General features: G+C 43.9%; 1 protein-coding gene across 1 annotated transcript in view; it reads right to left on the bottom strand.

Moving 5' to 3' along the window:
* The window catches only part of FGGY (FGGY carbohydrate kinase domain containing), a 300,360-nt gene that overhangs the window by 254,790 nt on the left and 32,440 nt on the right, over positions 1 to 13,130 (bottom strand). The window contains 1 exon segment of the mRNA XM_032494401.1: positions 90 to 178. Within this exon segment, the coding sequence (XP_032350292.1) occupies positions 90 to 178 (89 nt within the window).

Genomic DNA, 13,130 nt, shown 5'->3' with positions numbered 1-13,130 from the left:
TCCAGTCAAAGCGAGTTAAGAAAGCAATATATATACAGACACCCGAGAATGGATGAACACAAATAAAATCCAACTTGTAATTAACATACCGTGCTGTGACACCTGTTGCCTTCCAGGATAAGAAGTCTGGGAGATCAAAGAAATGTCCCGCCTTATCCCAGCAAGTCTCTCTCAAGTTCTGCCAAATTAAATATATATTAGAATCAATTATGGGCTATTTTTTCTACCCCCTCCTCTTTCAATAAGGTTTCAAAATTTTCAAAATAAAAACATAGCCAACAATGCCCAACAAACATCTGTTCAGGGGCTGGGAAGGAGGGATGATATAAAAGCAGTACTATATAGGAAAGAAAAATTGGTGATTATTGATCCTTCCAAAAATGACTATAATTTCCCTTTTATTTCTCTTTGCCAACCTGGAGCAGCAAGCAGAAGACTCAGTGAGGATATGCAATCCACCTTCCCAGTGAAGGGCAGGAGGATGCTCTTTAAGACATATAAATAAGATTTTGAAGCTGAACAGCCGTGAACTGGGAAGGAAAACTACACTAAGAAATTATCCGATGAAATGCAAAAGTGTCCTGCCGTGAAAAACCACACCAACTGGTTCCAGAGGCAACAGGAATGATGGTCCCTACCCACAGAGACCTTCCAATCTAAGCCAGAGAGAATGGAATGGAATCAAGCTATTCTTATACATTTTTTTAACATTTGCTTCTTCCAATTTCTTCCACACTGCCAATATGGTCAGATTTTTGTTTTCTTGCCACTGGGCTTTTTCTTTCCTCTGCTGCCTCTGTCTGGAAGACTCCTTCCTCACTCACCACCCTGTTCCCTCCCAGGGTCTATTTTCCCTGCCCTCTTTGGTTAACCCCATCCACCTGCCCCTGAGGTCTTCCAGGTTCTACCCAGCTGAGGTCTCGCTGTCACACAACCCAGATCACCCCCAAGTATCTGGAGAATGGCTTTCTCTCCTGCTAGACTGTAAGCTCTATGAAGTCAAGGGCCTTGTCATTTTCATGTACCATAATATCTCAGACCATCTCCCCTCCTCACCTACACAGGACTGGACCCTTAGCTGTGAGGTAGAAATTATATGACTCTGGTCCCCTTACACACTTAACTGGACCAAGGGTGGACGTGTGACCTAAATGAGCTATGATGATTCCTTCTCCCAGGAATTTAGAGTCAGGATCCAAATGGAGTCATTTAACTTCTGCCTATGAATGGAACTGAAGGTGAGATCAACCTGGAAATGGTGGAGTGGCAATTTTTTTGCCAAGTATCTGGAGAAGCAGAACTTCACAAAGAGAAGAGCAATGCAGACAGAAGCAGCAGCAAGAAAGGTTTCCTACCATCCAAGCAACTCTACGTGTCCTGATTTGAATTATTCCCTCCCTAAGAGTTTACAACATAAAGGAACGTATCATAAGCACAAGAGTGTCTTTGGGAACCTAATGACCACGCGGTAAAAGCCCAAAACAGCCATATTCCAGTCTCTGCTAGAGGGTGATGCACAGCAGGCACTCAATAAATATATGCTGAAAACTAGACAGACTGCTCAGTTTCACCTTCTGCTCTCTCTCATGAGAGGGGCGAGTCAGGGTTTATAAAGGGTTTCCAAGTGCGTTATCATCTCCTCAGAACGATACAAAAGTCCTGCGTGTTGTGACATCTATTTAACAGAAATAGAACTGGAGTTTATGTCCCTTTGCCCTCAAATTCTAAGAGTTCTTCCCATTTTCTCCTTCCCTACCACCACTCTATGAATACAGACATCTCTGCACAGCAGAGAAACTGAGTATTAACCCAGGAACACAGTCCTACTAACACAACAGTAACATCAAAAGGGTTCAGATGTAAAAGGCAGTGTTAAGCCCATTTTCTGTTATTGTTGCTGGTTATTTGTTTTAAATTTGGGTTAAAGCTTACATTTAGAAAGGGCTAAAGTTTCCTTTGAACACCCAAACATCCTGATGTGACACAAAGCGACACTTAAAAGTGACTAAATATGCCGAACACAGCTCTGAACTAGCAGCATTTTTATACACTAGTAGGTCACAATTAGAAAATGGTAGCCTTTCTAGGAACGAATGTTTGTGCCCCCACCAAATTCACATGTTGAAGCCTTCATCCTCAATATGATGGTAATTGGTACAATGTTATTAACTAAGCTAGAGATTTTATTTGAATTTAAGTTATATTCATGGAAATGTTCTGTATCTTGACTGTATGAATGTCAATATTGTCAATGTTAGTATCATAGTTGTGATACTGTATTACAGTTTTGTAATATGTTACAGGAAATTAGGTAATGATCTCTCTGTATTATTTTTATAACTGCATGTTAATCTATAATTATCTCAAAATAAAAAGTGTAATTTAAAAATAAAGTCAATGAATATTACCACCTGAAAAATTAACAATTTAGGTAATCCTCAAATATCACATTTTCTTAAATAAGACAGATTCATGTTTTGTTTTCTTATAAATAAACTGAATAACTTTGTCTTAAAAAAAGAAAAAGCTAGCCTTTGAAATTATGAGTCAAACAACTAATATGTCTTCTGGTTAGTCCTCCAAATCTCTTCCCATGTGCTTTGTGGTTTTGGTGATCAGTTCTCAGGGAGAAAAGGCAGCCTCCTTCTAAAGACTCCAGAAATCCAAGGCCAATCAGAAATAAACCAGAAAATCACTGCAGCAACCATCAGTGCTTCTAGCCAGAGCCAAGCAGTCTTCCTCGACTCAGAAAACAACTGCTTCAGTTAGATCTTGTATATGGTCATTGGAGACTTTGCAGAATGAGAGCTTTCAGCCTGCAGCCATGCAGACAGCCACTGTGGACAATGGAACCCAGGCAGAATGTTTCCAAGAGAACTTCAGAAAGAGACACGCTGGGGGCAGGAGGCGCAAGGCAGACAAGCAGCACCATCTTTTCTGAAGACAAGGCTAGCTTCCCTAAGCAAAGCCAGAGACCCTGGCTCCACCTCTCTATAGGATAAGAAAGCAGGACAGAAGTGTGAAGTGGCCTTAGGAATGCACGCGGTCTCAGGGGAGAAGACAGCAGTATGTATTCCCTGCCTTCTCTACCAAAGCAAATCTGGAGCTGAGCCAGCAAAGGGAAGGGGGAGAGACTTTGCCTGGATGACAGATGTCTCCAAAAGCCTGATCCCTTACTTGGAGATGCTGACACTACCTACGAGGTTCCCAAGCTGTTCTTCCGCTGGGCTACGTGCTTCACAAGTGCTTAGTCATCAAACACCAGACTGGCCAAGGGCATCCTAGCCCCCATAGGTGGATTTTTAATCCAATTCTGTGGGAAAATCTCTCCATCCCTCCCCCTCCCCAGCCAGTACAGCCCAGCCAAGGGCCTCAATCTTACTGAATTAATACTATCCTTAGAACCACTGGGCCTGCATCAAGACACAGTGACTATCCCCTTAGATTCCTCCACAGCTTAGTCGTAACCCACATGCCTTGTCTCCTTGGATTCTCAGGGTGGTTCAGAGGTATAGTCAATACACAATAGTCGCACATGAAGAATGCAGAAACTGAGGTTCGGATTACAAGGCTTTAGGTCAAAGTTACGAGGGGCCTCCAGCTCTAAAGTGGGTGTCCCTTCCTTCCACTAGGCCACAGACACCACCCTGAGGCTCCTGGGTCTCTCAGAGCTGTGGGTTTTGGCCTTTTGGAAGCATCATGATGGAAGCCGTTATCAATCTTTAGAGGAAAAAAAAATAAAAACAAAACAAAGAAAAGCCTCCCCCAAGCACTTTTTTTTTAACATGTTTTTTAAAATTGCAGAGATTTCACTTTCAATCCTGGCAAGTCACTTAATTTCTCCGTCCCTAATAACAACTGCCATGCACAAACAGTGCACAGGTTAGAGGGAAACAGAGCGGGTCCCCAACACATATGCGACCTTGAGCGCACCTCCTTAGGTGAGAGCTGGACCTAGTTCAAACTAGGAGCTCTCTGTGTTGAATGAGCTAAGTCTGTCTTCCAGTCACCAAGCAAGTACCCAAAACTAGTTTTTTTCAAGGAAAAAAAAAAGAAATCAGCAATGATTTGGGGTGTGTGACTTGGCAATTAAGGCTTCTGCATTCCAATAACAATCCTTTGAGCTAAGCAATCCCTCAGGCTTGAAAGCAACCGGAGAAGAACTCTTTTGTTTTTTTAATCATCTATTACTTCACAAAACCACAGCATGTCTTGGGAGGAGGCTACTACCCTAAACACACACAGCTGTGGTCTCGGCAGACAGGGGAAAGGTAGAGCAGTGTATCCAAGACTCAAAGCCAGGTGGCAGCCACCCCACCAGCCTAGGGCAGAGAGATGTAGCTTTCTCCCTCTCCTCACTGCCAAGTCCAGGTAGGCAGTGAGGTCTCTGCTAGCTTCTGGACACTGAGGGAACTTGGCGGAGAGGAAATGAAGCATATACTGCAATGTATGTCAGGAGACGCCAGGGTCTTGGAGCAGCATGAGAAAGTAGGGATGATCAGTTAACAAAGGATCATCTAAGTATTTTGTTATGACTTGTGAAGGGATTCTATCTGGGCTCCCTGCTGTGTGCAGTGAATGAAAGGGAGGAACACAGTTCCTTAATTCCTCTCCCAGTAAATGATCCTGCTGGAACATCCCACAGACCCATGATGTTGTTTTCCAGCTCCACTACCCAGAAAAAAGCAAAACCTTATCCTCACGCTACTTTCAAGACTCCAAATTAGGGCACAGGCTGATAGCCCAGAGAGGAAAGATGTTTCAGGAAGAAACTTAGTCCTCAATGCCATTCTTAAAAGAAAAATGATGCTGAAAACACGGACTGGGTCATAATCCCCAACCAGAAACTTCCCAGAATGAATGAAACAATTTTGTGCTTCAAACTCCCATCCACAGAGAAAAAGACGAAACACTGGAGATAGTTCAAGTCAGAAAGATAGACACACTGAAAGATTTGTGTTACTAGAGGCATCTTTCTAAATACTTAAAACTTACCATGACATTTCTTTGTTTAAAATGGCTCAACAGTTCCTCGTGGCCTAGAATCACATTTTATCTCCTTGGCATGGCTCTCAGGACACTTAACAACCTGGCTCCAACTTGGCCATTATTTTTATGAGTCCTTCTGGGCTCAATGCCCATCACCCCTCTCCTAGCCACTCTCCACCTGATCTCACCTCATTTATTTCCTTTCTCCAAACTCACTATACAATTTCATATTCTCCTGCTTCCATTGAGGCAGATGCCGCTACTTGAATTGACTTTCCCATCTTCTCTCACGACCAAACCTCTCCCTTTGATTCAAATGCAGCTCAAATGTAACCTTTTCAGTGAATCCCTCCATCCCTCGCTGTGTCCTAAGTATATGTTCACATGCCTAGGTCCATCTCAGAATGACAAACTCCTGGAGGGCAAAAGCCAGCTAACTCGAGAAAAAAAAATGCAAAAAGTTTCAGTAAGTATAAAGAAATATGAAGTCAGATCCTCTCCAAGTAAAGTTCCAATGAAGCTGGAGAAAGATGTCTGCAAAGGAAATGGTAATGAATAAAATGATGTATGACAATAAGGTAATGAGTCTGATACCAAGGTTTGGTGAGTCAGCCTCATAACTTTCTCATAAGATTGTGAGTGTGGCCATATATCTGCTTCTAATGAGTAATCACAGACAGGGTTTGGGAGAAGGAAAGCGCTTTAGGGCCCCAGGTGGGCCCCAAAAAGGACTTCACGGGGGATAGATCTGAGCTGAAACCTAAAGGGCAAGTAGAAGAAATATTTATGCCACAGCTGAGAATGACACTCAATGAAAAAAACTCTGAAATGACAAGATAGATCACCCTCATTAGAGAAGGTTTTGTTTAACTACCTTCAGAGAATTTATTTGTAAAATGAAATATTCCATCATATAATTTAAATCATTGAATTTTCAAGAACCAAATACAGCTAAGCACCCTCCCTTGCATCTCCCCTAAAGCGCTGTTGCACAGAAAGGTAAATCTATAATCCACCCTAGAGCTGATTTCCCAACCATAAAAATGTTATCATTTGCATGAAAACTGATCATATCCTGCAGAGTAGGCTTTGCCCAGGAATGTGATACCACCACATGCATTAGGAAAACAAGGCTTTGGTATGTGGGCTCTAAGAACTGTGGAGTCAGGCAGACCTGAGTTTGATTACAGTCCTCGCCATTTCCCAGCTGTGTAGCGTTAGGCAAATTAATTTCTCTAAGCCCCAGTTTCCTCAAGGCCACATGACTAGCATCCACCTCAAAGGACATTGTGAGGGTTAAATGAAATACTGTGGAGTGCCTGATAAGTCAGTGGGTTTCACTCTAATTACTGCTGCAGAGCTTCATGTGTTTCAAAGCACTTTGACATGTATGATCTCATCTGATCTGTTTCATTCTTTAAGGCAGGGAAGGCAAGAAATTATAAACCTCACCTTGCAGGTTAAGAAAGTAAAACCCAGGAAGGGATCACAACTGTCCCAAGGTTACACAACAGAGAAGCAGACAGACAGACTGAAATGCAGATCTAAAGCCCAGCCCAGTCCTAGTTCAGGTGTCCACCTCTCTAAAGCACAGTAAAATGCAGGCAGAGGAAAGGGGAAGGATGCCACAGTGACCGAGATAACATGGTTCCTAGTGGGTGGTCCTGTGTATGGAAGGAAAGATCCTAATACGAAAAGGAGGCTTTGGAGTGGGTAATGTCTTGGATCAGACATGAAATAAAGTAGATTTGGACAAACAGAGAGGTAAGGATGTCTCCCTTAACCACCTCATTCTCCTGAGCCCCTTCCTACCATTCTCATGGCTTTTCTATCTCCTTCTTGACCTCTGTGTCCTTAGTTTCCCTTTAAATGTACATGTTCTTGCCTCATTCAAATGCCCTTCACAACTGTTCATGTGCTCCCTGGACACTCTCAGTTATTCCCATGGTTCCAACCAACTAAAAGTCTAATAACATGACAGATTTCAAACTCCAAACTTCCCAGAGACACATCTCCTGGATTTCCCACTGTACCTCCTACTCAACACATCCATAACAGAATCTGATATTTTCCCCAAATGTCTTCCTCCTCCTTGGATTTCTAGATGTCAGGTGATCCAGTTACCTAAGGAGTCATCTTCTCCTTCTCCTCTCTCATTCCTTACATCCAATCATCCTTCTAGAATAAACTCACAATCCATGAAGAAGTTTCCACCTCTTCACCCCCACCCCTTATTAGTCAGTGTTCTCCAAAGAAATAGAACCAATATACATGAAATCTCTTTATACACAAATGTATATACACAGATATATATAATAAATATATGTGTTTATTATAAGGATAGGCTCACATGATTATGGAAGCTGAGTCCCAAAATTTTCAGTTGGTAAGTTGAGACCCAGGAGTTTCAGTCTGAGTCTAAAGGCCTGAATACCAGGAGAACAAATGGTATAATTTCTAGTCTGAAGACCAACAAGCTCAAGACTCATGAAGAGCCAATGTTTCCATCAAAGGCAGGAAAAGACTGAAGTCCCAGCTCAAGGCAGTCAGGTAGGAGAAGTTCCCTCTTTCTCAGCCTTTTTATTCTATTCAGGTCTTCAACTGATTACATGGGGCCCACCAACATTAGAGGGGAGAATCTGCTTTCCTCAGTTCACCAATTCAAATATTAATCTCACTCAGAAACACCCTCACAGACACACTCAGAATAATGTTTGATCAAATGTCACCCTGTGGCCCACTCAAGTTGACATAAAAAATTAAACATCACACCACATCTTGCGTATCCTATTTTCAGTCCGTCATATTCTATCACCTGGATTATTGCTATCACACTATCACATCTATGGTATACCATCAAAGTGGCCACAATTCTCCCCCTCCCTGTATTAATGCCCTTTGCAATATGGCTCTGTAGCTCTTCCCATCAAGAGGTTGATCTGTTTCTCCACCACTTGAATTGGGGCTGGGCTTAGGACCAGTTTTGACCAATGCAATGAGGCAGAAGCACCACTGTGTTACTTCTGAACTGAGGTCTCAAAGACCTTGCTTTGGTCTTCATGGAAGGTTGAGCTGCCACATGAGGCAGCTCTGGCTGACCTGCTATAAGATGAGGGGACACGCTGGGTGAAGACGAACCACCTTGAAGAGAGCTGAGCAAAGTAAAGATGGCAGCCCTCTGTAGACTCCTGGATGAATCAGCAGGGACCAGAAAATCCATTCAGCTTAGCCCATCCCAAATTAGCAACCTGCATCATCATAAGGTAAATAAATAGTTGTTTGGGGGCTCCATTTGGGGTTGCAATGGTTTGTTATCACATCACCCTAACTGATACAGCTTTTAATTTTCAAATCTTAACCCCTTCAATTCCCACCCTCTACACAGCCAACTAGAAAATATTGCCTTGGCCTATGTGAAATATGTATTTGACTATATAAAGCATTCATTCATCCATTATTTATTTGGTATCCCCTACATGTCAGGCACCATGCTCAGTGCTAGGAAAATGAGAGCACCCAACAGACACAGTACCCACCACCAGGGAGCTGGCAATCTAGTACCCTTTGACCCCTTTAAAGTTTTCTACTACCTTGGGAGTTAAAGATAAAATTCATTTATATGGCATGTGTGAACCACTTAGTACAAATCATGTCTTGCTCTCCAGCTCTATCCCTGATCGCTCTGAGACACTACACTAGAACCATCCACAGACATCGTCCTTTTTCTCACCGTTAACATCTTCATTCATAGTGTTCCTTCCCTGGATGCCCTCCCTCTCTCACCTGGCCAACATGTGCTCATCATTTAGCATTCAAGTGTTACCCACTCTACGAAACTGTCTCTGATTCCCTCAAGCTGAGTATGGTGCTCCTGTGCTATGCCCCACTGATATTCAGCGAATATCTCATCATCTGTTCACGTGTCTGTCTCCCTCACCAGCCCAGAAGCTCTAAGAGGCAGGGATTGTGGTTTTTGTTTTTCGGGTTTTTTCCAATCTCTCTGTTCCTAGGACCTAGCATTGTATGTGATCTATAGATGATGAATAACATTAGCTTAATGAATGAACAAATAAATGAATGAGCAGGGACGTGCACGCTAAATAGGAGTTTGTGGAAATGGAAATAAGGAATGAATGGATAAATGAATGAGGCTGTGGATAAGAACTGTCCCAGTTTTCTCTTTTCTCATTCAAGTTAATGGCTTTTTACCGTCTGTCTTAGGGGCAGAGATAGGTTCTAGCCAAGCCAGACTGCCAGGAAGATAAATTAGTCTTCTGGGGGTGAGCAGGTCTTTTGGAGAAGTTTCATTTTAATTGCAAAATGGATTCATTCACTTCCTGGCTGGGACTCCTGGGTCAGTGCAGCACCACACTGAATGGCTGCCAAGCACAATGGAGAGAGGGCTGAGGGGGGAAAGGTACTCCATCCAATGTCGAGTGTTCTCAGACATCTGAGGACAACCTGGTGTCAGGTCCAGGCTAAATCATAAGGATAACCCTCGTCTTTCTTCCCTAAATTTCTTTCAACCCAAATTTTACCTTCAGCTTTCAGCATCACCCCCACCCAGTCCCCCATCCCTCATACTGACTGATGCAGTGGCAGGTCTAGTAATGCAATATGCCACTCCACTCTAAGGGGCCTCTGTACACTCTGCTGCATCTTCTCCAGAGCCAAATTGCAAAAATGCTTCTCCTGGCTCTAATACTTCTTAGCTGTGTGGCCTTGGGAAAGCCACTCAACTGCTCTTCACTTCAAATTCCCTGTCGTATGATAAGTACAGAGCACAATAATACTACCTTTGCCACAGCAGTTGAGAGAACAAATGAGCCAGTGTCTGTGAAGGGTTCAGAATAGCTGAGTCAGAGTAAGCACTTCTTAAATGATTGTTCATATTATTAGTTAGCATGTCAGTTCCACCATGTTTGCATCTTCAGGAAGGAGCAGGGGCTTTGGAGACTGACACACCTTAGTGCAAACCTTGGTTCTCCCACTTGGTAGTTGTATTATTTCTGGCCAACAGTCACCTAATATCTACATCTCTCCCTTTGTTCATTCACAGCAATGTCTAACTCATAGTACTGTTAGCAGGATTCAATTTGAGGAGGTTATACACGTTACTATGCTCATCCTGGAAAATCCCCAATAAACATTAATTTCCCCCACAGTCCTTACTCTTCCCAAATTCTGTGGGGCCTATCCCTCTCTCCTACTAGACTCTTAGGTCCTTTGAAGGAGGGACCATAACTAACTCATCTGTATCCCTACAGTTAACATGAAATAAGTATTTCTTAAATGTGGTTTTATTGACCATGCAATACTTTGTCCATTAGTCCTGCTTGATGGCCAGGTGTGTGCTATGTATGAAGGTGTCCATGGATGAATATACTGGTCCTAATTCTCAGGTTGCTTATTGGGTAGGTGGAGCAAAGAGTCTGCATAGAAAACACTCAGCAGGGATGTACAAATAGCATAGAATAATTTGAGTTTGAAAATACCTGATTTATAAACTAAGGATGCTGCATGGTCATGAAAGAAAGGTACTGCTGTGGGCAGGCAGTGGAGGAAAGGTATTACGTGGGAGGGAGTGTCTGGCCTTGGTGTGGAGGGAAGGCAATGACTAAGGAAGATAAGAGGGAGAGCAGTCTAGCTGGAGAAACTGGCTGAGCAAAAGCACAGGAAGAAGCAGCAACTGCATCCATGACCATGGAAAAGGAACCCTGGGAAGGTCACTCAGAGAGATGTGTGCTGAAGGGGAGTTCAGAGGTAAATCTGAATTCATATTAGATGCTCAGGTCACAAAAGAATGGGGGCCACCATCAGTACTGGGCAGGGGGTGATTTGTAAATCCAGTTTTAGAAGGGTGAGGACAGCAACAACATGGTGGGAAATCTGGAGGGGAGAAGAGGCAGGAGGAAGTTTCCATATACATTTCTGATACAGAAGAAGGAGAAAGAGCAGAGGAAAAGGAAAAAAGGAAGGAAATTGGAGGCAAAAGAGAAGGCAAGCAAAAGGGGAAGGAGATGAAACAAAAAAAGATTAGGGAGAAGAGGAGGAGGGAGGAGAAGAAAAAGACAAAAGCAAAAGATGAACAGAGACGGGGTGAAGAGAAAGAACAGGTTAAACACGAGAAGTGAATAAAATGAGAAAGACAGAAAAACAGCAAGATGAAAAGGATGTATGGAAAACAACAGCAGGACCACGACAATGTCCCCGATGAGACAAAACGTGGAGAGGGAAGGGCAGGAGCCAGAGCCCCGCTCATGGTCTGCACCCTGTCTCTCCTCTGGGGGAATGAAGTCATGGCTGATGTCACCGCCGCTGAGTCACACGCCCACCAAAGGAGAGGTGGAGGAGCCCCCGCCCGATGTTCAGTCCCACCCTCCTGGACCAGAGGGGTTACCTCCCTGCCTTGTGCTCCGGGACACCGTCTGCCTAGCCTGGTCCTGATATGACTGAAATGAGGAGAGCTTCTCCTTGGGCCCAGGGAGGACACTGCAGCCACAGGGGCATGCCAAGCGCATTGCCACTGAGTCCTCAGGTCCAAACCCTTGAGATGGGACAGGAAGAACAGACGTGACAAATCTTCTGGTTCTTTTCTGATTGGGGCTGGGGCTCTATCCCATGATGTCCAAAAAGGCAATTCCCATAATAAACAGCACTGAATACAAAAGGGACTCAAAAGGTGCATTTTGACTGACTCACTGAACTGCCTTCTCACATTCTGAGTTCTCACCACGTTCTATCTGCAGCCCCCAGAGGTCCCCCTTCCTCAGACCTCTCCCCATGCCAGTCCATCCACCTTGCCTGCCTTGCAAGCCCACCCCACCGAATGCTGACCTCTGTCAGCCCCCAGTCTCCAGGCCACCTCCTCCTGACCCTCTTCCCTAACCAGGGTACATTTCCAGAGGGACCTGAACACCCATCCTACTGATAGAGCACTGTGACTTTACTTCTTCCCCTCTTCTTGAACATTAGCAGCTTAAGGACAGGGACTCTGTTCTGTTTCTTCCCAGTATTTAACAAAGGATTTAGAATAAAATAAATTTTCAATAAATATTTGCTGAAGGCATGAATGTCCAAGGTCAATTCTGGCAGAGACTTATGAACACCACACTGGTAATTTTAGACCTCTTCTGAAACGTATACCCACTCTTACAGCCATCATCCTGAGAATGTCGGTTGCTGAAGACAGTACCCTATAAGCAACTAATAATAGTGCAAGTGAAACTGCTCTGGACACAGCTGCCTGGGGCATCTGAGGATGGATCTACTCTTCCCCTGACTCCTCCACTCTCCTCAACCCTTGGCCTGTGAGCTGTTGTGGAGAGGACACAGGCTTGAGTTAGATTTGACTCAGATGCCCAGTTCTACCCTCACTAGCTACAGGAGGTACACCTCTCTCAGCCTGTCCACACTGGCTCCAACAGGAATACCACAACCCACTCCCCAAGTTATCCATTAAGATTAAGGACAGTTCAAAAAAAGTGCCTACCCCTAAACAACGTGGATTTTTCCCTTCACTCTTAGCTTTCTTAACTGCATCAAGAAATAAGTACATAAATCTGGGGGGAAAATAAACCTCACTAACCTTTTTCCCCCAAGTCAACTTCTTCTGCCCTAATCATCATCTGAAAATACATCACTCCCACTAGCACTTTACAACTTACCAAATACCTTCTGTTACAAAATACTGCCATTGATACCATCTCATAGACAGGAAACTCAGGCCCATAAGTGAAATGAATCACCCAAGATTATGCAGAGAGTAAGTGAACAGCCAGAAACCCTGGCCACTTGAACTCCAAACCCAATACTCCACTACGGTTATGTGGTTGCTGCAGTCCGGGACATGGGAGGTACTTGATAAATACTTGCACAGTGATTCACTCTCTTTCTCAGGTCTGTAGGCTGGTCTCTGACCCCCGGCCAGAGCCAGACCACACGGCCTCAAGCCAAGACAACTGCAGCAGGCTTCATTCTAGTCCCAATTCTCTCCCCGTCTATCTCAGGCTCACAGAATGCATTAGAGGAGAGCTTCAGGGGTCATGGAGAACAGTTGTTCCCAAATGCTAGACCCTGGACTGGTGCTTATCCATGACCAACAGTTTTCACTCACTGGTGCTGAATAATACAAATAATCT

Source organism: Camelus ferus, chromosome 13 (assembly GCF_009834535.1).
Source record: "Camelus ferus isolate YT-003-E chromosome 13, BCGSAC_Cfer_1.0, whole genome shotgun sequence".
NCBI classification, from domain to species: Eukaryota; Metazoa; Chordata; class Mammalia; order Artiodactyla; family Camelidae; genus Camelus; species Camelus ferus.
The sequence above is the reverse complement of the archived record's forward strand: the minus strand, read 5'-3'. Positions and strand labels throughout refer to the sequence as shown.